Raw genomic sequence first — 26,273 nt, 5'->3', positions numbered from 1 at the left:
CAGGGCCGCTCTGAATGTCAGAGAGGTACCGGGAAAATCGGGTTTTATGCGATAAGTTCCCCCGCAAAACTCAGTCGGACCCGGCGCGGGAATCACAATATTCACGATCAGCTCTTTTCTGAGATGTGGGTGGCTCTGAGAAGAGCCGTTGGGTTCAAACACTTACAAACGGTATACCTTAATTCACTTTTTGACTGCTGTCTTCTTGGCCGCCTTCTTCTTCGGGGCTGCGAGTTTCTTGGGGCTCTTTGGCTTCGACGCCGCTGGTTTCTTAGCTGCCGCTTTTTTAGCCGCTGGTTTCTTAGCTGCCGTTTTTTTTAGCCGCTGGTTTCTTAGCTGCCGCTTTTTTAGCCGCTGGTTTCTTAGCTGCCGCTTTTTTAGCCGCTGGTTTCTTCGCTGCCGCTTTCTTAGCCGCTGGGTTCTTGGCGCCAGACTTCTTGCTTGGAGATTTCTTGATGGCAGATTTCTTTACCGATGGTTTGTTCGCTTTCTTCACCGCTTTCACGGCACTTTTTCCTTGACCGGATTTAAAGGATCCCGAAAGACCCGCGCCCTTGGTCTGAACCAAGGAGCCGCTTTCCACTCTCTTCCTGATGCACATCCTGATCTGGGCGCGACGTTTCCCCACATCGACACCGCTGCTGGTCAGAGCCTTCATGATGGCCACAGCGGACATTCCCTTCCGATCGCGACAATCCGCCACAATCTTATCGATTTGTTCGCCCAGCTTGGGACCGGCTGGTTTGCTCCGGCCGGCCGCCTTCTTCTTGGGAGTCTTCTTTGCGGCGGCGGGTGCGGCTGGAGGAGCCGTTTCGGCGGGTGCTGTCTCGGTCATGTCGGCGACTCTGGAAAATGCTTCTCACAATCAGACTGAATGAGAACTGAAGCGAAAGGCGGCGGCCCAGAGCAATTTAAAGACAGCGAGCGGACGGGGCGGAGACATCCTGCTGTCAGCTCCCGGAGACTTCATTTTTCTGTGTTTCTCTCTCCTCAAAAACTCTCCGATTCCAATTAAAATCGGACACTCCAGAGACCCAGACTGGTCCTTGTCCGTCACTGAGGCCGCAAAGTTCGCCGGAAAGAGAGTTTAATCGGGATTAAAGGCAGCACTTTCTAATTTAACCCGTTTGATTACTGCACTGCCCGCGATCTCTCTCCATTTTGTTGACCTGTTCTCTGCTTTTCGGCTGAAATTTTGAAACTAACTAAAACTTTGCGATTAATTCCCGCTTCGGGACTGAGCTGGGGAGTGGGGCGATCCCATAACAGAGAAATCTTTTCTTTTTGTACAGGAGGCGCTGGGAAATCCGGCGATGTGTTCGGACCCACAAACACAGTGATACTCGTCTAATCGCCCGCCGCTTTAAAACACTCTCTCTGAATCAGCAAGTCAGGCAGCATCAATGGTGAGAATAAACAGTGGACATTTCGGGCCGAGTCCCTTCATCAGGACTCTGGTGGGAGATGCTGCCTGACTTGCTGGGTTCCTCCAGCATTTTGGCCGCGTTGTTCGCCATTCCCAGAATCTCTTGTCGTTATGCTGACACAATGTTCACATCTGCACCTTCAGAGGCCTGTACTGCTGTCAGAACAAAACGACAGGTTCCTCGTCATATAACACGGTGATAAATCTGATTCTGATTCCAAGGAATAAAGGACAAAGGACATTGTCTGACCAAACTGACTATGTAACTGAGAACCTCGGGTCCGGGAAATATACCTTGGAAATCTTTTCTACACTTTCCCCAGTTTAACCACGTTTCCTATAATGGTGACAAGAGCTGTATACAAATCGGCAAGTGTGTCCTCCAGTCATTTACACAACTGTGACATAATGTCACAACTGATATACTCTATCCCCTGACTAATGAAGACCAGCATGTTAAACCCCGTTCTTCACCACCCTGTCTGCAAGTGACACAACTTTCAATGAACTGTGTTCACTTTACCCCTAAATCTCTCCGGCCCATTCCGGTCCCCAATGACCGATCTTTCATAGTGTAAGTTCTACACTGGTTTGACTTTCCAATATGCACCGCCTCACACTTATCTGTATTGAAATGCATTTGCCACACTTGACCCTCTTCCCTAAGTGATCATGAGCACCCTGTAATCCGCGACATCCTTCCAAGTTAAGTTGAGGGAAGTTTCTCCAACTCATTAATAAAACTTTTGTGCACTGGCATTGATCAGTGAAGGTCAGTGAAACCTTGTCCATTCTTGCCTCTTTTACTCTTCATATATCTGAAAATAAATCTTTTTGTATCTTGTTTCTATTATTGGCCAGTTACTTTCATAATTCATCTGAGTTCTGCATATTGTTATTATAGTTGTTCTGTTTTTTTGTTTTAAGTTTCCCATTCCTTTAGCTTCCCATTAATTTTGGTGATATTCTTTGCCCTCTCATGTTCTTTTATGCTGCCTTTGTCTTCTGTTGTTAGCGATGGTTGCCTCATCCTCCCTTTTAAATACTGTTTCTGCTGAGGGATGAACCGATCCTGTGTCTGCCAAATTTCTCCTGGAGACTGAAACTTTTCATACAAGGTAATCTGGGAAAGTTGAAATGCCCAACTGCTGTAAACTTGTTCCCATTACCCCTCTGTGTGATTTACTAATATGTCTGCTGCACAATATCTGAGCCAATTGGGAGGCCGGCAGTATAATCCCATCAAAATCATCATTCATCATTTTATTTAAAACCTATACTTACAAGACCTCATCAAAACCCCTCTTATTACTGAAGTGTTGGTCTCCTTATTCAAAGATGCAACATCCCCCACCCATAAGGTAGCTTTTAAATGTTTCCCCTTCATCTTAAACCATTACCCTGTAAATTTAGGCTTCCCTACCCTACAAAAAGAGTGCTCACCTACTGATTTTGTAAACCTCTGGACGGTCACCAGACAGCTCCTTACACTCTCAGGAGAGAGAAAGAGAGTCCCAGTCTGTCCAGCTTCTGCTGATAATTAAAGTCCACCAGTGTCAGTAACATTCTCATCAAACTTCCCTCCACACTTGCCAGCTTCATGACATCTTTCCTGCAACTGGATGACCAGAACTGTGCAAAATACAGTCTGGTCTCACTTTGACTTTTACAGCTGTCATACGGCATCCCAAATTCTCTACTGAGTTCCCTGATCAATGAAGACAAATAGGCCAAACACCACCTTCACCATCCTGACTACCTGTGTTGTCTCTTTCAGTGAATGATGTTTCTGTATTTCATGGACCCTCTTCTGTAATACTCTCCAAGGGACAAGAATTTACTGTGCAGATCCTTCCCTGGTTGAACTTCTCATAATGCAACACCTCAAACTTGTCCACATCAATATCCTTCTGCCATTTTTTGGCCGTCTTCCCCAGTTAATCTCCATCCTATTGTACTCTCACACAATCTTCACAGTCCACACTACCACCAGCATTGCTGTCATCTGCAAACTCACTGTCACCACAATGTCAGAAAATTGTTAATGTAGATGACAATTGACAGTACCAGCACCGATCCCTGTGACTGTCACTGGTCAGAGGCCTCCAACCTGAATAACAAGCTGCCATGACCACCCTCTGCCTCCTTCCATCAAGACAAGTATCTTGTCTGGCATCCCCTCTGCTCTAAATGTGTAATACAAAAGAAATAAAGATTAAATCAAAATATATCTACCTATGGCCTACATCTCTCAGAAGAGACAAAACCTGAACTCCCCACTCCAATTCTGGCCCACTCATACAATGACCGCTCTGGTTAAGTATAACTTTTTATTGGATCTTGCCACGTTCCGAATTATGGGCAATCAAACATTTCCTCGGGAACTGTGACATGCAAAATGTGCCAACTGCCCAGGTTCACTTCATCAAACTCCCTCTCCTTTTATATAATCTGATGACTGTGTGGAACTGTGGCACTCAAAACTGTGGACTGCAGGAAACCAGAGTACATGCCTGCACTGTTCTACAAGGCCACAAATGATTAAAAAAACACTGTATAACAAACACTGGAATTCCCCAACTGAGATGAATGGGGAGTCTGGATAACTGAAAAGATTCAAAGAGAAGGAAGATAAATGTTTGTAAAATCAGGGAAGTGGGATTGACATACAAGGAAGGCTGATGGCAGATCAGACTTTATATGGAATTGTGGGTGAGGGACTAAGAGAGGACACACTGGAGGGTTCATCCAGTGGGACAATGTGGATAGAGCTCAGGATAAGAGAGGTGCATTCACTGATGGGGTTATACCACAGGCCTCCCAAATGCCGGCAGGAGATAAAGGAACAGAAATGTAGCAGGTAATGAAAGATGTAAAAGCAACAGGGTAGTTGCAGTGGGTGACTAATTTCCCCAATGTTGACTGGGACTCCCTTAGAGTCAGGGGCTTAGATATCACCGAATATGTTAGAAGAATACTGGGATGTTACTTAACATAGAAGTGGATAGTCTAACCCGGGAAGGGAGCCATAGAAACATAGAAAATAGGTGCAGGAGTAGGCCATTCGGCCCTTCGAGCCTGCACCGCCATTTATTATGATCATGGCTGATCATCCAACTCAGAACCCCGCCCCAGTCTTCCCTCCATACCCCCTGACCCCCGTAGCCACAAGGGCCATATCTAACTCCCTCTTAAATATAGCCAGTGAACTGGCCTCAACTGTTTCCTGTGGCAGAGAATTCCACAGATTCACCACTCTCTGTGTGAAGAAGTTTTTCCTAATCTCGGTCCTAAAAGGCTTCCCCTCTATCCTCAAACTGAGGCCCCTCGTTCTGGACTTCCCCAACATCGGGAACAATCTTCCTGCATCTAGCCTGTCCAATCCCTTTAGGATCTTATACGTTTCAATCAGATCCCCCCTCAATCTTCTAAATTCCAACGAGTACAAGCCCAGTTCATCCAGTCTTTCTTCATATGAAAGTCCTGCCATCCCAGGAATCAATCTGGTGAACCTTCTTTGTACTCCCTCTATGGCAAGGATGTCTTTCCTCAGATTAGGGGACCAAAACTGCACACAATACTCCAGGTGTGGTCTCACCAAGGCCTTGTACAACTGCAGTAGTACCTCCCTGCTCCTGTACTCGAATCCTCTCGCTATAAATGTCATAGAAAACATTGTATTGAGAAATGAGCCTGGCCATTGATAGAAGTTTCATTTTGGGAACAGTAAATAAGGACAAGACTGGACCTGGTGGTAATATGGTCATTTGGGGTACAGTTAATTGCAACTGTCTACATTGAACATGTAAATGATGTTTAAAAGCAATCGGGTCAGAATTCAGACAGAACTGTTTCTATGAGGAGGAAACACAAGGATGGTAAAGTCTGGCAGAGGGGCATAGTGAGAGATGTTATGAATTCAGACTGAAAGAAAATGAAGGATAAGGAATATTTCAGAAGTAGAAATTGGAGAAAGCCTCTGGCAACATGAAACAAGTAAGAGAAGTTAGAGAGAGAATCAGAAGTGTGAAACGGGAAGAAGAAATAACTTTGGTGAGAAGGGGCACTGCGAAGAGGGTACGACAACACAAGCACAGAGGAGAGAGTTTATGTCTGAAGTGTGCGAAGGACTAAACCTGTACTTCTCATCAGTATTCATCAATGTGGTCATGGAGGATAGTGAGATCAGAGAAGGGAATGTTGATATTCCAGGGCATGTTGTTCCTCAGGCAATGGAGACAAATTACAGATTGGTGAGTCTTGGATCAATGTTCGGGAAATTATTCGAGAATATTATTAGAGATAGGATCTCTAATAAAAGTTTGGAGGGTAAAAGGAGGATATCATGATTCAGAAGGCAAAGTGAGCAAAATCCAAGAGATTCTCTTGGTATATTCATAGGAAAAGTTAAGTTAGACACAGAATCGTTCCCCTTGGAGGTGAACATGGCCATCTGTGTGTGGAGGCAAATGAAATAGGAGAGGCTATCCATGAATATTTCTGACAGTTATTTCACCATTGCAAAAATTCTTTAAGGTTGTTAAATCTCCAGGGCTTTATCAGGTACATTCTCGTACTTTGTGGGAAGCTGGAGAATACACTGTGGAGGCCAGGGGAGAGATTATTTTGCTTCATCTCAGGCACCAGTTGAGGTTGCACATGATTGGACAGGGTGAGCAATGTGGAATTGATAGTTTTGAGGCCCAGACTGTGGATGATATGAAGAGGCAGGCTGTGTTGAGGAAGCAGGGAGTCTGCAGTAGCACTTGACAGATTTAGAGAATGGACAAGGAAGTGCCAGATGAAATATAGTGTAATGAAGTGTGTGGTCATGTACTCTGGTAGGAGGAATAACACCCTAGGCTCTTTCTAATCAGGGAGAGAACAGAAATCAGTTGTGTGAAGGGTCTTAGTGCACGATTCCCTAAAGGTTAATGCACACATTGAGTTGGTAGTGAGGAAGGCAAATGTAATACTTGCATGCATTTCAAGAGAACTAGAAAATAAAAACAAGGATCTAATGCTGAGGCTTTGGTCAGACCTTATTTGGAGTATCATGAGCAGGCTTGGGTAACTTTTCTAAGAAAGGATGTGCTGGCATTGCAGAGGCTGTAGTGGAAATTCATGAGAATGATCCCAGGACTGAAAGAGTTAGGATGTAATAATCATTTGATAATCTGGGCCTGCAGTCACTGGAGTCTAGAAGAATGAGGGAGAATCTTATAGAAACACATTGAATATTGAACGGCCTAGATAGCGTTGATGTGAGAGGATGTTTCCAATAATGGAGGAATCTAGAACCAAACCACACCCTCAATAAAAGATGCCCCTCTAGAATAGAGATGAGTAATTTCTTTAGTCAGAAGGTGATGAATCAATGGATTTCATTTCCACAGGCAGCCATAAAGGCAGTCAGTGTTTTTTTTTAAAGCAGAGGTTAGTAGATTTTTAATTATTATTAAGGGTATCAAAGTTTATGGGTAGAAGGCAGGAGAATGGGGTTGAGATGGATATATGATGGAATGGCAGAACAGACTGAATGGGCCAAAAGGCCTAATCCTGCTCCTGTGACTTCAGGACTGATGGTTTATGCGCTGCCATTGTTCAAAAAGGGTAGTGGAAACTACAGGCCCATCAGTCTGTAATTTGTTGGAAGAGTTTCTGATGAACAGGATCCACCAAAATTTGGTTTGATTCAAGACAGTCAGCACAGTTTTGTGCAAGGAAAATTATGTCTGGTAATTTCTTGCAGCCCTTTGAGGGGTTTCACAAGGGCGTAGATGAGGTTAGGGCTGTGGATGTTGTTTATATGGACATTAGCCAAGCCTTTGATTATAGTCTGGAAGGTTAGATCTAGAAACTGGAATCTGGGGAGATAGTTGATCGATTCCATAATTGCCTCCGTGACAGGAGGCAGAGGCTGATGGTTGAGGGTTGTGTCTCAGACTGGAGCTGTCTGTCTAGTGGTGTGCCACTGGGTGACAGGACCTTTGTTGTTTGTAATTTATATAAATAATGTCCATGTGAATGTGTAATTCACTGAAAGTGACGTCTCAGCTAGATACGGTGGTGAAGATGGGGTTTGATCTGCTGGCCTTCATCATTCATGTCACTGAGTACAAGAGTTGAGAAGAAGTGTTGCAGATACACAAGTCTTCGGTGAGGACTGATTAAAGGAAACCATGCTGACTTTGGCCTATTTTTTCATGTGTTGCCAAGTACCCGAAAATACATCCTTGACAATTGACTCCATCATCCTCCCAACCACTGAGATCGGACTAGCTGGCCTATGATTTGCTTTCTTCTGCTTCTCTCTCTTTAAGAGTGGATGACCTTTGCAATTTTCCTGTTCTCTGGAACCACACCAGAATCCAGAGATTATGGAAAGATTATTAATAAAACTGCCACAATCTCTTCAGCCACATCTTTCATAGAACTGGTGTAGATAATCTGGTCCAAGGGAATTTTCTACCTTCAGACCTTTCAGTTTCCCAAGGACCATCTCCCTAGTAAAGGCAAAATCACTCATTTCTGCCCCCTGTTTCTCTTGAATTTCCAGCAGACTGCTAATATCGTCCCCAGTGAAGACTGATGCACAATACTTATTCAGATTGTCTGCCATTTTCCTGTACCCCATTACTACCTCTCCAGTAACATCTTCCAATGAACTAATATCTACTTTTGCCTCTCTTTTACACTTTGTATATCTGAAGAAACTTTTGGTATCCTCTTTAATACCAGTGGCTAGCTTACCTTTGTATTCCAACTTTTCCCTCTCTTCATGACTTTTTTTGTTGCTTTTTGTTGGTTTTAAAAGTTGTAAATACTCTGAGAGTCAGGGACATCTCAGAGCAGATACAGAACAGGGGGATGGTGTTCATTCAGCCAGAGATGGTGATTCACATCGGTACCAATGGACAGGTGGAAAAGGGATGATGTCCCACAGAGAGTTAGGGAAGAAGTTATGGAGCAGAACCTGAAATGTTGTAATCTCCAGTTTACTCCTAGTGCCCTGTGGTGGTAGGGATACAAACAGAAAGTGAGAGCTAATGAATGTGTGGCTAAGGAGCTGATACAGGGACAGGGTTTCAGGATTACGGAACATTGGAACCTCTTCTGGTGCTGGGGTGACATTTACAAGAGGGATGGTTTGCAGTTTCAGTGGAGGGCGGTCAAGATCATGAAGTTCATTGCTGCACCCTATGAGGGTTGAAACGAGATTGACAGGGGGATGTGAAACAGAACACTAGTCACTGAATGGAGAGATTGAAGCTGAGTTAGATGCCAGGCACAGCAATATGTAATGATGGATTTTGAGTCAAATCCACATCTGACCTGGAGTTTGTTTAAAGACCAGTGCAGTGTTTCAGGGCCAGTTTGTTCCAGTAAGAGGGAGGGTCAAGAATGGCAAGGTTCAGGAACCTTGGATGATGAGACAGGAAGTTAATTTAATCGAGGAGGAGGAAGAAGCATAAGTAAGGCTTAGGAAGCTAGAATCAAACAGGGTGTTTGAGGACTATATTTAAAAAATAGGGGAACTCAAGAACATTCGGAGAGCTGGAAACAGTGATGAAAAATCTCTGGCAAGTGGGATTGAAGATAATCCCATTGTATTCCGTACATTCGTTGTGGTGAAAAGGATACCTAGGGCTGCACTTTGGGAGATCCAACATCAAGGGTGTGTACACAGTTAATGGCAGGAACATTAACAGTATTGACAAAGAGAAGGATGTCGAGGTTCAGAGACATCGGTTCCCTAAAACTGGGAGCACAGGTTGACAGGGAGGTGAAGTCGGTGTATGGCATGTTTACCTTCATCAGGCAAGGCATTGAGTTCAAGCACCAGGACATGATGTTACAGGTTTATAAAATGCTGGTTAGGCCACATTGAGAGTATCGTGTTCAGTTCTGATCACCTCAATATAGGAAGCATGTGGAGGGTTCGGAACAGGATGTCTGGAGGAGGTGTGCGCTGAGGAGAGGCTCGACATGCTGAAACTTTTTGCTTCTGGAGTGGCGTTGGCTCAGGAGAGATTTGATAGAAACCTGTGGAATTTTGTGGTCATAGTTGGTGTAGACAGCCAGTAATATTTTTCACAGAAGGCATGTATTTAAGCTCAGAGGAAGAAAGTGAAGAAAACAGATTGATGGAGACATGGAATGCACTGCCAGGGGTGGTGGCAGAGACAGAGAGCACAGGAGTATTTAAGGAAATCTTAGACAGTCACAAGTATATGTAGAGAAGGGCCAAAGGGCCACTCCTGTACTGTCCTTTGTTCTCTGAACAGCAGATGGCCCCTGGGCATGGATCCGTGCAGGAGACTGGGATATTATATCCCCAACAGAAAAATGATTGTCGGAGGGGCAGGACCGGCAGCTCAGTTTCACAGTACAAATGCTACAGGTACGATGGAGTGGACGGGAGAGAAGAGAATGCAGAGATGTGTTTGACCAGGGAGAACATCTCAGTGGTACTTAAAGAAGACATCCCTGGGGATTGCCGCATCATGTATACTGGGACCGCCGCACTGCAAAAGGGTTGGTGGCGCAGAATTTATTCTGTGTGTCCAGTTTTATCAATCAGTATTTAGAAGTTCCTACTAGAGACAGGACAGAACTGAACCTCCTTGTCGATCCACCCCACCCCCTCCCTTTTCTTCCTGGCACAAACAAAAGTCTGTATCAGAGCGACCCACCGCCTCACAGAGGGAGCCGCGTCTCGGGAGATCTGACCAAACTGACCCCGTCTTTGCAAATGTTCATTTATATTTCAGAGACCCAGGCGGACGAGATTTTCAGTAAATACTGTCAGTTCCATACGGTAAATGTACTTTTGCAGATAAATGTAAAGCTGCAAATCAATATTGTTCTGTGAGGCGGTGGGAATTGCTCATGAAGCGATCAGTGGGACGGTCCAGGGTCAACCCGCAATGTGAAACCCAGACAACGCGGTTTCAGGTCATGAAGACCGGAATCGTTCAATGATCGGAGATTAAATTCACCCTCCGGGGGCTGACTCTGAAAGTTAATTTCCCCGCCCCACAAGGGGAGAGAGCTCCATTCAGCCAGCAGAGAGGGGAAATGAGGCAGGGTGTAGCGGACCGCGTACTCTGCAGACTTTTACCGATTTAATTCGCGGAAGAAACACGACAGAAGGAGAGAAAACGTTACCAGGGATGCCTCCGATCGGGGCCGTGTCAGACACACAGCCGAGTTACTCCGAACGGTAATCACCCGCTGTTCAGCCCTTCCACAGACACTGTGAGTGGCTCTGAAAAGAGCCTTTGGGTAAATAGGTTCAGTTTACGTCGCTTCACTTACTGGCACCGCCGGTTTTCTTGGGCAACAGCACAGCCTGGATATTGGGTAACACACCGCCCTGAGCGATAGTCACCCCTCCCAGCAGCTTGTTCAGCTCCTCGTCGTTGCGGACGGCCAGCTGCAGGTGTCGGGGGATGATGCGGGTCTTCTTATTGTCCCGGGCTGCATTGCCGGCCAATTCGAGGATTTCGGCTGTCAGATACTCGAGAACAGCAGCCAGATAGACCGGGGCTCCGGCACCCACCCGCTCAGCATAGTTGCCCTTTCTTAGGAGTCGATGAACCCGGCCGACCGGGAACTGCAGTCCAGCCCGAGATGAGCGAGATTTGGCCTTGGACCGAACTTTGCCGGCGCCGCTTTTTCCACGTCCAGACATTTCCAAAGTCACAGTAACTGCTCCAGCGACAGGGAGGGAATGTTCACCCGCCCCAGCTCGCATTTTTATACCTTCTTTGAGAATGCAAACTAATGCTCGTGATTGGTTTAATGCTGCTTGTTTTCATTGGTGAAAAGAAATGGCCCAATCGACGAACTGCCTTAATCACCAATCAAGAGCCCGTAAAGGCAGAAGCGCGGAGTGTAACCATCTCCTCCCCAAAGTACTCTGAAAATTGGAAAAAGCCCGCCAAAAAAAACTCATTGTTCAAATTTAATCTGAAATTAAATCATTGCTGATCTGTTTGAGGACTGGGTCTTCGCATTTCCCCCTGTTATTGAAACCGGGCACATTTAATGTAAGTGTAGTTGATAATGGAGTGTCTGGGAACTCAAATTTCTTTCAACTCGTAAAGGAACCGAGTAAAACTGACACTCAGCTTCTGCCCGGTGCTGGTCATTGTGTAAACGTTAGCAGGTTATGGACAAACGGCTCTTCTCAAACTGTGACCAGCGGCTAGTCTGCAATTTTTTTAAAAAAACTGTTCTATGAAAGAACCGTGAAGTCGTTCCGGCCTCGAATTAAAATGAGATTCAGAGAAGTTACCTAACTCCAAATAATAAACTCCTGAACCCACAGCTAAAACAGCAACGGGAGTGGGAGGAATGTTAAACACCAGGATTATAGGGGGAAGATGAAGCGGATATTCCAACCGCTCTTTAGCTCCTGTAAAAGCCACCACACATAAAACGTGCGCCATGTATTGCCTAAATGCTAGTACAACTCTCTCAGTGAAATCGTGAGTGGCTCTTAAAAGAGCCGTTGTGTTTTCGATCATCTCACTGGGGAACTTTACTTGGAGCTGGTGTACTTGGTCACCGCCTTTGTCCCTTCGGAAACGGCGTGCTTGGCCAGCTCCCCGGGCAGCAGCAGGCGCACGGCGGTCTGGATCTCCCGTGAGGTGATGGTTGACCGCTTGTTGTAATGGGCCAGGCGTGAAGCCTCGCCCCCGATGCGCTCGAAGATGTCGTTGACGAATGAGTTCATGATGCTCATGGCCTTGGAGGAGATGCCAGTATCGGGGTGAACCTGCTTCATCACTTTGTAGATGTAGATGGAGTAACTCTCCTTCCTCAGCCTCTTGCGCTTCTTCCCTGCCTTACCGGCTGGTTTGGGCAGAGTTTTCTTGGCGCCCTTCTTCGGAGCGGGTTTCGCTGTCTCAGGCATTTCAGCTGACCGCTTCAGAACCACAAATAAGTAAAACGGACCCGGAGCACGAATTAAATAGGCAGCGCCCAGAGGTGTATGCTAATGAGGGATGGGATGCCTAGGTTTCTCAATGGCTATTTGAAGTAACGTTCATGCAGTAAGATAATTTGATTGGATAGCTAAAGGAATCAACCAATCAGAACTCGTTCTGCACTACCCAGTGTTCGTTTTGGGTAACACCGTGGACAGGGACCTGTCGCCGATCTGGTGAGTTGCCGCTGCCGGTTAATTCCGCAGGAAGGAAATCTAAAATACAAAATGGACCAACTACAGCGGCAGTATTCGGTCATTCGGCCCGTCGTATCTGCTAGAAAAGCAGATGGAATGAGGAAAACACACAGTTGATAATATGAAACGTTTATGTAATGAAACAGGACAGCAGGAGACCGAAGGTCAAATGGACCAGGTGAAAGATAAATTTACTGCAGCAGCATCATAAACACATAGTATCCACGATACAGTGCTCACAAGAACTAAACTGCTGTACAGAATTGTAAAAAGAGAAGAGAATTAGCAGTTAGTCCTGACGAAGGGTCTCGGCCCAAAATGTCGACTGTACCTCTTTCCCAGAGATGCTGCCTGGCCTGCTGCGTTCATCAGCAACTTTGATGTGTGTTGCAGAGAATTTGAACGAGTCTCAAGACAGTCCATTGCAGTGTAAATTGATCAAAGTGGTGCTGTCTTGAGGTGGGGAGGAGCGTTGTTGGGTTTTGTTAAAGTACGTAATGTCTGTACATTACGTACAGGGTTCATTCTGTACCCGTCAGCCTCTGGTACAGTGTGAGAGTGTGGAGTTCATTCTGTACCTGTCAGTCTCTGGTACAGTGTGAGAGTGTGGGGTTCATTCTGTACCCGTCAGTCTCTGGTACAGTGTGAGAGTGTGAGGTTCATTCTGTACCTGTCAGTCTCTGGTACAGTGTGGGAGTTGGTACTTGGCACTGTGTCTCCCAGTCTCTCATGCAGTGTAAATGTAGAAACTTCTTTCAGATTCATCCTCACAATTGAATTATTTTTAGCTTTTTAAACAATAACACACAATGCGATGTGGCCACACATTTGTTGGAGGAACAACACCTTATGGGTGGCTTCCAACCTGACGGCATGAACATCGAACTCTCGCATTTCTGGTAATGCCTCCCACACCCCCCCCTTCACCATTTCCCATCATCTTGCCCACCCACCATCTCCCTCTGGTGCTCCTCTCCCCTTTTCTTTCTTCCATGGCCTCCTGTCTCTTTCACTAATCAACTTCCCAGCCCCCTACAGGTTTCACACTCACCTTATTTTCTCTCTCCCCTTCCCCACCTTTTAAATCTACTCCTCAGATTTTCTCCTAAGTTCTGCCAAAGGGTTTTGTCCCAAAACAGTGGCTGTGTTTTTTTTCTATAGATGCTGCCTGACCCGCTGAGTTTGTTCAGCATTTGTGTGTGTGGCTTGGATTTCCAGCAACTGTAGATTTTCTCCTGTCTGTGACACAATGCTGTACATCAGTGTCTCAGTGATGATGTATCTGGTTACCTTGTACTAATCTGAATGGACTTTGGAGCAGAGCATCCAGAGTAACAAGCCCAGACCATTCAACCCAACTCTGGTCTTGTGATAAATGTGTAACTTTCCTCGAGTCTCGGTGTGGGAGGGTTTGAATGGTGTGTATCGTGTAGCAACATTTGAACTGATAGAATTGAGAATGATTTTGACTGTAGATATGTAACCAGTGTGTCCACAGTGATCAGTGATGGGACCTTTGTTTGATCAGATTAAAACATACGTGGGCGGATCAGATCGCTGATGACATGAATATTGGTGCAGTTGTGGGTGGCGAGGAAGGTTGTCAAATGGACAGAAGTGGATATAGATCAATTGGAATCATGGATGGAGAAATGGGGGAAATGGATTTTAATCTGGACAAGTGTGAGGAGTTTTACAGGTAAAATGTCGTAAGAAACTCCACAGTAAATGGCAGCACCCTTAGGAGCACTAATACACGAGAGAACTTGATGTGTTCCTCTGTATTATCTTGCAAGTGTCACTAAAAGGAAGTAAACTGCTCTAAAGATCACAGAGCGGGAGCAGTAAGAGGATTCAGTGGGGGGGTGGGGTCGCTGTAGGGTAATGTCATGGCTGGAAATGTGCGTAATTAATGACCACTGACATTCTGTTGTGTTTCTCTTTTCGAAGCTGGACTGCTGTTATGATGTAAGTATGTGAAGTTTTTTTTTAAACTGTGCTTTATGTTTCTGTATTTGGAGGACAATAAATGAGTTATGGTTTTCCTGAAATAGAAAATGCCTCATGCCATTTTATTTGTAAAAGTCTTCACACTGCAAGAATACCGCAGTATCAATCTGCACCAAGAAAACCTGATCACATTCTCTTGAGGGTTAATGGCATTGCTGACTCTGAGTTTACTACCGTCGAATGCCAGCAGGGTCACGATCAGCAGAAACTCTCACAAAGCAGCTCTGTTTGTATTGTGTGCTTAGTAGGTCTGTGGGAGATACCCAGAATGTGAAGCTATAGTAATGGAGAGAGACACACTGAGCCAAGTCACAGCTTGATGGGCAGAGAGGAAAACAGAGAATTTGTTGTTGTGTCCTTATGCCTGAACTATGCCCAGTTAGAAGTGTTGTTCCTCCGCAGTGTTCAGCCTCACTGTAACAGTGTGACATCAGACATCAACATGAAAACCAAAATAATCTCAGCTGAGATATATTCTCTTTCACCTGTTGATCACCTTTGCAAACATTTTACAGGCAGAAAAGGCAAAGAATTTCTGTCTGAGAATCTCAAATGCAACAGCGTGTCACTTCTGCTGTGTCTGTCGGTTCCCCAGCATTTGAATGCTACCAATCACTGAATATGAAGGGGGAGATGGTTGAGAAGACAGCACACCAGAGTCCCAATACGTGGACTTGTCCATGGACTGACCTGATAAATGGCCATAGAGTTGATAACAGTGAGTTGGCGTTCACCGCCTCTCATTTTGGAAGGGATTCACCAGGCCACTGCACCTGCAGATACACCAGCAAGTTCACACGGGGAGAGGCCATTCACCTGCTCCATGGCGGACGGGATTCATTCAGTCACAAGCTATTACAACACCAGCCAGTTCACACCGGTGAGCAGCTAGACTTGGCTCTGTTGTCTCTGTCTCTCAGTATAGCTTCACACCTGTTCCAAGTGTGGGAGGAGATTCATTCAGTTCACCCACCGTGTGAGGCTCCAGTGAGTTTACAATTCATAGAGGACACACTTCTGTCCTGAGTCAGCAAAGAAATTTACTCAAGTCATCCCACCTGCTGAAACACCAGCAACTTCACATCAGGGAGGAAGTTATAAGAAGCTGTATATGGGACTGTTAATGTCAGATTCCACAGATATTGTGGCTGCTCATCAGACCCAGGACTGAACCCTGGTTACTGAGCATTGAGGGGGTTCATCCCACCATCTTAAAATACACTGATGTTTAATATTGTGGATCTGTCATAGACAAATAGATCAATTCCATTTCAAATCCTGTGTCTCAGGTGCTTCCTCCCTGTCACACTGATAATGAACAGTCGAGAGGCCACTAAGTCCAGCTGGTACCTGCTTGTGTTCCTATTGCACACCAGAGCTTTCAACCCCATCCCTGTCGTTCACCACTAACTCACCCTATAATGTTCAGGATGTAACTGGTCACCGGTCTGGCGATGAAGAGGTTTACCTTGAATTCACTCCACGACTTTCTGTAAACTGCAGAGGATTAATTTACTGTGGTTTTCTCCCAAATATTCCTCATCCCTCACAGCTCTGGACCAAGGCTGAAGTCTTGTGTTGTTAAAATCTTCCTGTCCCACTCTGTTCATTGTTTTGTGTCATTTTCACTGATTTCGAAGGGCTGTGCCTCACACTGCCGGGCTGTTGCAATACAACACTCTCCTGTAAAGTACGACAGCAGAATGGTGGAGCAGAAACAAGAGGGGTCAGCACAAATGAGGGCTTTGGAGCTCCAGATGTGATGGAGGCTCGAGTTTATGTAGAGTAGAAGGAGGGAATCAGACCAGGAGGATGAGGCTGCAAATGAAAGTTCAGCAACATTTGGAAACTGATTGACTGAAAAAAGAGGTTTATGTTTGCAAAATACTGGAGGGACTCAGTGCCCCCCAGCAGCATCTGTGCAGACAAATAAATAGTTGATATTATGGGCCAAGACACTTCATCCTATCTAGACTGTTTATTCCTCTGTTTAGCTGCTGCCTGACCTGCTGAGTTCCCGCAGTACTTTGTGTGTGTCACTTTACAGTTTATTCCCAGCATATGCTGAACCTTGAGTTTCATATCTGCATTTCTAAATGAGTGGAACTGTGACAGTTGTCATACAAAATGCTTGTTGACATTGAGTAATAAACAGGAGAAAATCTGCAGATGCTGGAAATCCAAGGAACACACACAAAATGCTGGAGAAACTCTGCAGGCCAGGCAGCATCTGTGGATAAAAGTACAGCTGACGTTTTGGGCTGAGATTCTTCAGCAGGACTGGAGAAAAAACAATGAGGAGTAAATTTTAAAAGGTGGGGGAGGGGAGAGAGAATTCTTAAATTCACACAAAGAAACTCTACATCACTAATACTATCATTGCTACGGCTGGTTTCCAACACATTAAGATATTCTTGTAAAACCTTATTGCTACATTGTTTAGTCTCTCCACCTATTTTGATTATGAATTGCAGCAAATGACCGAGCCAGGACTCAACCGTCTCTCCTTCAGGAACAATTGTATTACCTTCTTTAATCAATATTCGGAACCCTATGAATCCCACACCCCCATTTTCTTAGTCATTCCCCAAACATCTTCAAGTTTAATAGTCCTTCCAATACTTTCACAATATGACCTCCAGTAAATCTTTTTCACAAGCTTCATTACTTTCCTCACCACGGCCTGTGACCTGTTACACTTAATATGATTACGCGGAGAGTGATACTTCCTAACTTTCCGAAATGCCACGTTTCTCTCAGTAACTGCCTCTGCACACTCCTCCGTCCACCACGGTACAGCTTTTCTCCCACTACTGCACTTTTTAAATTGAATCTCTGCCACCACTATTTGATGAATAATGTCACAACGTTTCTTTGCAGAAATCCACATCATCCTCACCATTCAGCCCAGACAGACACTCAGCACATAAAACATTCAAACTTCTCCCAATTTGCTTTACCAGAGTTCCACCTCCTAAAAGTGGCCTCATGCCCCCTATATAAATCCAAACCCAAGCTTATAAACATAGGGAAACGATCACTCCCCAATGCTTCATCTCCCATGACATCCCACTACTCACTCCAATGTTCAAAACTAAAGTTAAATTTACAGCATTTTCAGAACTATTATGAACATTAAATCTCGTACCTCTCCCACCATAAAGACTAACAGGATATGAAATATCTGAAACTCTTCTATAAACAAAATATTACCAATCTGAGAACAACCCCACAGTAAATTAACTATGTGTTAAAATCCCCACACCATACAACGCTTAGTGAGCTAGAGCTACGTATACTCTCCAACAAATCAATCGGAAGCTTTCCACAATGGTTATAATAATACACAAACACGAGGAAATCTGCAGATGCTGGAATTTCAAGCAACACGCATAAAAGTTGCTGGTGAACGCAGCAGGCCAGGCAGCATCTCTAGGAAGAGGTACAGTCGACGTTATAATAATATACCACTTTATTGCCCCTACCTGTGGAATCAAATGTCTTCAAATGCCTCATACATTTCATTTACATCCACAACTTTATGGCCTCTCCCTCTCTTTAAAAAAAACTTGCAACACCACCTCCTCTACCAACTAATCTATCACGCTTAATTACAATATAACACTGGAAGGAAGAACTTAAATGCGATAACAATCAGGTTTCCTGAATACATATAACATCACATAGATTTGATAAATCAGAAATAAACGAAGTTTTGACCATTAGAAATCAGGCTTCTGAAAATCGCCCTTCTGATGCAGGCGGGGCGGGAGGTGCGGAATGTAGTGGGGCGTTTATGATTGGTGAACCAGTGCCCATTCTGATTTGAAAGAGCAAATATTCCAATCACAGAGCTGCCTTATTCACCAATCAGACTGTAGAAGCGCGGAAAATATCGTCTAACCGCCGAAATAAACTGAAATTTGCAATACACCGCCAAAAAAGCCTTTGTTGCTGAAATTAAACCACAACAGGTTTGTTTGTCGGCTCTTTACCCCCGTTACTGGAGTCCGACACACTTAAACAAAGTGTAGTTAATATTGCGATGGTGTCTGAGAAATTAGTTCACCGATATCTTTCAATTGATAAACGATTGGAATAAAACCGGTCCTCAGCTGCTGTTCGCGGTCGGTCATTGTGTAAACTCAAGTCAGTTTAGCAAGGGGTCACCCGTCAGAAAGTGGAGCTTTAACAAGTACTCTGAACGACCCGTGACAGTGTTCAGCTCTTGCGTCGGAATGGGGTTAAGAGAAGTATCGAAAATGGGACAAAGCTTAATGAACCCACGGTATTTAAACCAGAAACATTAGCGTCCATGTCAGAGAAATCTGATGACCGAGAGGAAGCGACGGGGAAACGGGTGTGTAACGATTCCGTGTCTGGGCAGTTGGCAGAAATTAACAGAGAAATTGGGATTATACTGAGCAGCGGACAGCAAGTTCTGATTAACGGGGATAAGATTCTGAATGAGCATTTCAACAAAAAATTCCAAATTTACCTCAATTCCATGTCTCAATATCGTGTAACTCTTTTAATGAAACCGTGAGTGGCTCTTAAAAGAGCCTTTGATTTTCCGGTTTGTTTTGTCAGTGAACTTGTCTTCACTTGGAGCTGGTGTACTTGGTCACCGCCTTTGTCCCTTCGGACACGGCGTGCTTGGCCAGCTCCCCGGGCAGCAGCAGCCGCACGGCGGTCTGGATCTCCCGGGAGCTGATGGTGGACCGCTTGTTGTAATGGGCCAGGCGGGAAGCCTCGCCCGCGATGCGCTCGAAAATATCGTTGACGAATGAATTCATGATGCTCATGGCCTTGGAGGAGATGCCGGTGTCGGGGTGAACCTGCTTCATCACTTTGTAGATGTAGATGGCGTAAGTCTCCTTCCTCGACCTCTTGCGCTTCTTGCCAGTCTTGCTCGCTGGTTTGGACAAAGCTTTCTTGGCGCCCTTCTTGGGAGCGGGTTTCGCTGGATCAGGCATTTCCCCGTCGGTTTCAAACACAATAATAAGCAGAAGCTGTTCGGAGCGCGGATTAAATAGGCAGCGCCCAAAGCGGTATGTTAATGAGGATGGGAATGCTGAGCATTTCCATTGGCTGTTTGGAGAAATGAATCACCAATCGGAACGCTGGGGGATGGGAAGCGGCGCCAATGGGCGGGGTTTACCGCTGTCGTTGAATGCGGGAGGAAGTACTGAAGGGCAGAGACAGGCCGGGCTGCGGGCTGAAATTGAAAAGGGAAACGCAAATTTCAAAAGCCGAATGAAAATAAAATCAGATGAAATATTGTAAAATTAAACACTAGGACATTTAGTTCATGACATAGGGCTGCAGGAGAGTGAAGGAGAGATTTGGACATTTCAGTGTAAAGTTTAAATCGAGTTTATTTATGCACAGGTGAAAGGAACAAAGTATTTGTAGCAGCATCACAGACATTGCATCAGAGACACAACACTGACAAGAAACACTGAAATTAAATATGAATTATACCAAAATATTCAAACAGACAGAAGACTATCAGAACAAAATCAAAATAACAAACAGATTATGCCGGCAGTGGGAGAATCATCCCTCTTGTGCTTCTTCATCTCGTCACTCTGGATTCAGTGTCACACAACGCTGCCACTTTGATCTGGCCCATGCCTTCATTAACCAAGTCCAACACTTGCCTTTATTGCATCTTCCTTCTCCTTACACTGGTCATCGGGTTTGTGGGGGTGTGTGCCCCCTTGAACCTCAGGATTAGGTTTGAGGGTAGGGCTGGTGGATGTATATGCGGGGCTGGGAGAGATAATGCTGTGGAGTTTAGTATGGTGAGATAGGTGGGGCTATGGTGGATAGGGTAGTGTAGTGGAGTCACTTCAATCTGGCCCATTCCTTTCATTAACGTGGCCTGACACCACTTGGCTTAATGAACCGGGTGTTGCAAAGGGACACATCGTCAGTAATGCAACCTGGGGTCATTGGGTGTTTTGGGTCTTTAATCAGGAGACATCCTCGCCCAGGCAACCCAGCCAGGGTTAATCAGGCCCACTTGTGTTTATCCCATGGATCAAGGTAATGAGAGGCATGTAATTCTGCATGTTGTGGGTATTTTAAACCTTGTTACTTGGCTTTATTTTGACCATTTGGGGAGTAGAATGTTCTGAGGCCTAGTAATCAGGCTTTACCTCCAAGTAAGGTTCAACTTTCCTACTTTCAATTTAGAATTGTCTTTATTTTGCATCTGTATGCCTGGGATTGCATGGGTTAAATTAACAGTGTTCACTGCAGTACAAATTAGTGATTAGGTCTGTGGAGATTGGTCCATAATTCCAAAATGCAAACATCTCTGAAATCCAGATTTTTTTGTGCTGACATGACATCACAAATGGAGAATTTTACTCAGGATTAAATGGCTTGCCTAATGAACAGAGTTTCACGGCTCTGGGCCTCTATTCATTGGAACTTCGAAGAAAGAAGGGTTACCAAATTGAAACCTATCAAATAGTGAAAGGGCTTGATTGAGTGGATGTGGAGAGGATTTTTCCTGTGATGGGTGTGTCTAAAACTGGACCACACAGCTTCAAAATAGAGGGTCATCCTTTTAGAATGGAAATAAGGAGGAATTTCTTCAGCCAGAGAGTGGTGAATCTGTGAATTGTTTTGCTGCAGGCAGCTGTGGAGGCCAAATCACTGGGTATAGGCAGAGATTGATAGATTCTTGATTGGTCAGGGCGTGAAGGGATACAATGGAAGGCAGGAGATTGGGGCTGAGAGGAAAAATTGATCAGTGATGATGAAATGCCAGAGAAGGCTCAACAGGCAAAATGGTCGAATTCTGCTCCTGTATCTTATGGTCTTATGGACTCACTTAGTGACTAAATCTCTCCCAGAGATCTCAGCTTTGACTCAACCCAGCAACTGAGGCTCCACATTACTTATATAAGGAATACAGAAGTTCTTTGTTCTCTGATTTACAAAATATCTCATTTCCATCCTGAATGCTTGTCACCTCATTCTGAGCAACAGACACAAAATGCTGGAGGAAGTCAGCAGGCCAGGCAGCATCTATGGAAAAGAGTAACGAGTCGATGCTTCGGGCTGAGAATCTTCACCCTGAGATCTGATGAAGTGTCTCGGCCCGAAGTGTCGACTGTTAACTCTTTTTCATAGAGGCTGCCTGTCCTGCTGAGTTCTTCCAGCATTTTGTGTGTGTTGCGTTTGATTTCTAGCATCAGCAGATTCTCTCGTGTTTGTGATTTACACCTCATTCTAAGGGTATTTTCCTCAGATATGGAGTTCTCATTCAGGGGAAAGATCCTCCTTGCCTATTGCCTGTCATATCCTGAAAGAATCTAACAGATTTCCTCGTTTTCTCATGAACAGCAGGGAATACAGACCCAGCGCACTCACTCTCCTCTCATATAACCAACCTTCCATCCCCGGAACCAACCCAGTCAGTGTGGGGAACAGTCACTGCACTCCCTCTATTGCAGGGATATCCTTCCTGAGGAAGTGTGACCAAACCTGGACACGATACTCAAGGTGTGCTCTCACCAGGGCCCTATATAATCCCAGTGAGACCTCTGTACCCTCTTGTACAATCCCCATGGATCACAGGACAAAATACTGTTTGAACATAGAACATAGAATAGTACAGCACAGTACAGGCCCTTCGGCCCACAATGTTGTGCCGACCCTCAAACCCTGCCTCCCATATAAATAGAACATAGAATAGTACAGCACAGTTCAGGCACTCTCATTACTTGTTGTATCTGCATGTAAACTCAAGTGATTTGTTTACAAGGATGCCCAGGTCCCTCTGAACATCCCTGTGTGGAAATGACTCTTACAGTTTGTTCCTGGGAATGGGTGATCACACATTTCCCCACATTCTGTTCCATCTGCCACATCCTCAACCGTTCACTCTCCTGTCTACATCCCCCAAACCTTCTCACTACTGACACTGTCTCTCCCACTCTGCCACAGCAGCAGACGTAGTTACTGAGTTATGCAGCACAGAAACAGGTCCTTCAGCCCAACACATCCATGCTGACCAAGTGGCCAAACAAAATTATTGTCAGTTGCCTGCATTTGGCCCATGTCCCTGTGAAACTTCCCTCTCCACAGTCCAAGAGATATTGCAACTGTGCCCACCTACACCACCACTTGGGGTAGTTTGTTCCATGTAAACAGCACATTCTGTGTACAAAACCTGCTCCTCAGGGTCCTATTTAAATCTTTCCTCTCTCACTTTATATCTGTAATCTCTCGCTTCCAACTCCATAAACCTGAAGATAACAGATTCACTGTTGACCGTATCTATGACTGCCATTATTTTATCACCTCTGTAATGTCACATACACTCTGGTGAGAAAGGTCCTGGCCTATGTAGCCTCCTGTTAAATCCCTTTTGCACCCTCTCCAGTTTAATGTCACCCTCTGATCCCAGGGCAACTATAACTGTACTCCGTGCTCCGAGAGTAGTTTCCCCGAGGCTGGTAGAGCTGTAACGTGACGTCACAGTCCAGTGGCCGATACTCTACCCGATGAATGCGAGTGTGGCGAACAGCTTCTTCACCGTCCTGACTACCTGTGTTTACACTCTGAAGGAATTCGATATCCGCACCCCGATATCTCTGTTTTACAGCACTCCCAGGGACAGACCATTCCCCACGGCAGTTCTGCCCTGGTTCGTCAATGACAATGGCACATCTCACATTTATCTGTCATTCCTCAAATCAGTGACCTCATTGATCACCGTCCTGTTGTAATGTTAGTTACATTGTTTCACACTCCACGATATCACCAACTTTAGTGACATCGATAAATTTGCTGAGCCGGGCAGTGACGTTATCAGCCCTGACTCAGCTCCCAGGCTTTTCCTCGCAGCGATACACGCGCAGTGCTGGAGGAACTCAGCAGGCCAGGCAGCATCTATGAGAAACTGGAAACAGCCAACGTTTCAGGCCGAGACCCTCCATCAGCATCTGCACAATGGTCTTGTGTTTGGTTTTCCTTCGATCCTAAATTACTGGATAACATGACCCATCCTCCAATCCTCTGCCACCACTCCTGCCCGAGAAACGCGCAGAGACACAGAGGCGGGGAGGGGAGGAGACAGAGTCAGAGTGACGGACAGAGCCGAGAGCGGCCTCTCATCGTCCAGCTCCGTCTTCACTTTAATACACCCGGCAATTTCCAACGGTTTGTCCGAAACACAGAGCTCCAGAGAGAGAGAAAAAAACGCCCTCTAACACCACGTACAGAAGGAGTTCTAGGAATTTACTGGCAGTCGGACTTCATCGGATCAGAATACAGTGTGATTGGCGCAGGATCAATTTCAAATTGCCCGCCAATTTCAAAGCACCCAGCAACGGTGATGGAAGACTTCTTTAAAAATTATTTACCGTTAGTTTTATCACGCATTATACAATTTCAGTTTCATTTAATAAATTTAATATCTAATCCCCTGAGTTAAGATTTAAATGCATAATTACGGAGTCGCTTCTCTAAACGAGTGAACTGATTCCTGTCCGAGACGGATAAAAGAATGAAGATCGATCTTAACGCGTTCAGAGGTTCTGAAGTAATCACCGACTGGAAAGGCAGATTCGCAGGAATATTGCAAACCGAACCGATTAATGTGTTTCAAATGTAACTCAGCTGAATGTATCGATAAAAATAATTAAAAGGTTGTGGATACGGCCCCGTCTGTGAGGCGGTGGGTGGCTCTTAGAAGAGCCTTTGTTTCGTGCTCGGGAGGAAGTGGGAGTTTTTCAGCCGCCGAAGCCATAGAGAGTGCGGCCCTGGCGTTTCAGAGCGTACACCACATCCATGGCAGTGACCGTCTTGCGCTTGGCGTGTTCAGTGTAGGTGACCGCATCCCGGATCACATTCTCCAGGAAAACCTTCAGCACCCCGCGGGTCTCCTCGTAGATCAGACCCGAGATCCGCTTGACGCCGCCACGGCGAGCCAGACGGCGGATGGCCGGTTTGGTGATGCCCTGGATGTTATCACGGAGCACTTTACGGTGCCGCTTGGCTCCGCCTTTGCCCAGTCCTTTGCCTCCTTTCCCTCTGCCAGACATGATGCTGCTTCACTCAGGTCGCTGCTCCGTGACAAACTGCCTGCTGCTGTCTCCTTTTATACACAGCGCCCCGACCTGCCCGAGAAACGCGCAGAGAGACAGAGGCGGGGAGGGGAGGAGACAGAGTCAGAGTGACGGACAGAGCCGAGAGCGGCCTCTCATCGTCCAGCTCCGCCTTCACTTTACCACACCCGCCAATTTCCAACGATTCATCCGACACAAAGCGCTCCAGCGAAAAACAAAACTCCCTCACACACAGTCTGAAAAGAACGAGAGCCAATGTCAGGCTAATAAACATGGTGGGACTGATGGGCTGAAATGAGTTTATTTCAACACTAGGAGTACTATGTTATCGGACGGACAGGTCTGGCAGCTCAACATTCCTGGGTTTCATTGTTTTACATGTGAGTGGGGGGTTAAAAATGCAGAGGTTACCTCACTGGGAATGTCACAGCAAACTGGAAGGTTCATTTACAGAGGCAATCTGCAGTTACACTGTTGGGGTGTTTGTATTGGCCCCGCAACAACCAGTGGGGGGACATTATCTTCTCTAGATTAACTGGAACTTGCTTAATTCTTAAATGCGCCAGATTTCTTCAGTGAATCTGAGAGGTGTTTGAAACATTATGTACAGGGCCCAACCAGAGGTGAGAACAGATGGGAATGAGCCAGGCCAGGTGACAGTTGAGAGTCAGTGAACATTTTGGGAACAGTGATCACAAGTTTCTTTTTTTCTTAGTTACAAGTAAAAATAAAAGTAGATCTTTTATGAAGGTACTAATTTGCAGGAGGACAAGTCAGGACGGAGGAAGACAGGAGCCAGGCAACATTGATTGGGAGCAGCCACTGTCAGACAAGTCCACATCTGATGTGTGGGAGTTGTTTAAAGACCAGCAACTCTGAGTTCAGGATCAGCATGTTCCGGTGAGGAGTGAGGAGAAGGATGGTAAGTAAGGGATTTTTAGACAAGCGGAGAGATCCTAAATTTAGTCAAAAGGTTATGGAAGGCTTGTGAAGCTAAAGTCAGACTGGGTACCTTTGGAATATAAAGGTAGCAGGGAAATGCTAAAGCAGGTGATAGGAAAGGCCAAAAGGGGCCACAAACTGTCCTTGTAATGTAGGACCAAAGATGATCCCAAGGCTTTGTGATTTGTATTAATAAGACGAGGATAACCAGAGAATAGAAATGTCGACTCAAGATTAAAGGAGGAATGATGTGGTTGAAGTGAGATCAAGTGGCTGAGGTACTAAATGAGTATGTTGTGTCAGTATTTACTGAAGTGAAGGAATTGAATGGCAATGAAAACAGAATGAGACATGCGAATGTGCAGAGACATTTTGAGAGTAAGGAGCAGGTTGTGCTGGGACGTCTGAAAAGCAATAAGATGGCTAAGACTCCAGGGCCTGAAGGCAAATATCCTACAACAGTGAAAGAAACAAGTGAGCAGATTGCCGGTGATTTGACAAGGATCTATGTGTCCTCGATCACAACATGTGAGGTCCCACAGGACTAGAGTGTCAGAAATATTGCAGCTTTGATCAAGAAGGGAAATAACAAGAATCCAGGAACCTATAG

The 26,273-nt window shown here is 45.4% G+C and overlaps 5 protein-coding genes across 5 annotated transcripts in view; all 5 read right to left on the bottom strand.

Annotated features, from left to right (window-relative positions):
• Nucleotides 1–11,206, bottom strand: part of LOC140189114 (uncharacterized) — a 1,124,305-nt gene extending 1,113,099 nt beyond the window's left edge. The window contains exon 1 of the mRNA XM_072245820.1: nucleotides 10,744–11,206. Coding sequence (XP_072101921.1) covers nucleotides 10,744–11,186 — 443 coding nt within the window. The 5' untranslated portion in view covers nucleotides 11,187–11,206. The remainder of the gene's footprint in view (nucleotides 1–10,743) is intronic.
• Nucleotides 160–867, bottom strand: LOC140189164 (histone H1-like). The gene has a single exon (XM_072245861.1). It carries the CDS (start codon nucleotides 833–835, stop codon nucleotides 302–304), a length of 534 nt encoding a protein of 177 aa, XP_072101962.1. The 5' UTR covers nucleotides 836–867; the 3' UTR covers nucleotides 160–301.
• Nucleotides 11,207–11,975: 769 nt separating the features above from the next.
• Nucleotides 11,976–12,350, bottom strand: LOC140189206 (histone H2B 1/2-like). The gene has a single exon (XM_072245898.1). The coding sequence runs from the start codon at nucleotides 12,348–12,350 to the stop codon at nucleotides 11,976–11,978; it is 375 nt and encodes a 124-aa protein (XP_072101999.1).
• A 6,792-nt stretch (nucleotides 12,351–19,142) lies between these two features.
• LOC140188941 (histone H2B-like) lies at nucleotides 19,143–19,606 on the bottom strand. Its single transcript, XM_072245596.1, has one exon. It carries the CDS (start codon nucleotides 19,604–19,606, stop codon nucleotides 19,232–19,234), a length of 375 nt encoding a protein of 124 aa, XP_072101697.1. The 3' UTR covers nucleotides 19,143–19,231.
• A 4,779-nt stretch (nucleotides 19,607–24,385) lies between these two features.
• Nucleotides 24,386–24,697, bottom strand: LOC140189205 (histone H4). Its single transcript, XM_072245897.1, has one exon. It carries the CDS (start codon nucleotides 24,695–24,697, stop codon nucleotides 24,386–24,388), a length of 312 nt encoding a protein of 103 aa, XP_072101998.1.
• Nucleotides 24,698–26,273: the final 1,576 nt, after the last annotated feature.

The sequence above is a fragment of the Mobula birostris genome, chromosome 28, assembly GCF_030028105.1.
Source record: "Mobula birostris isolate sMobBir1 chromosome 28, sMobBir1.hap1, whole genome shotgun sequence".
Classification (NCBI taxonomy): Eukaryota; Metazoa; Chordata; class Chondrichthyes; order Myliobatiformes; family Myliobatidae; genus Mobula; species Mobula birostris.
The sequence above is the reverse complement of the archived record's forward strand: the minus strand, read 5'-3'. Positions and strand labels throughout refer to the sequence as shown.

Coding starts and splice junctions, on each gene's coding strand:
- LOC140189164 (XM_072245861.1), bottom strand. CDS start 835: ATGACCGAGACAGCACCCGCCGAAACGGCTCCTCCAGCCGCACCCGCC.
- LOC140189206 (XM_072245898.1), bottom strand. CDS start 12,350: ATGCCTGAGACAGCGAAACCCGCTCCGAAGAAGGGCGCCAAGAAAACT.
- LOC140188941 (XM_072245596.1), bottom strand. CDS start 19,606: ATGCCTGATCCAGCGAAACCCGCTCCCAAGAAGGGCGCCAAGAAAGCT.
- LOC140189205 (XM_072245897.1), bottom strand. CDS start 24,697: ATGTCTGGCAGAGGGAAAGGAGGCAAAGGACTGGGCAAAGGCGGAGCC.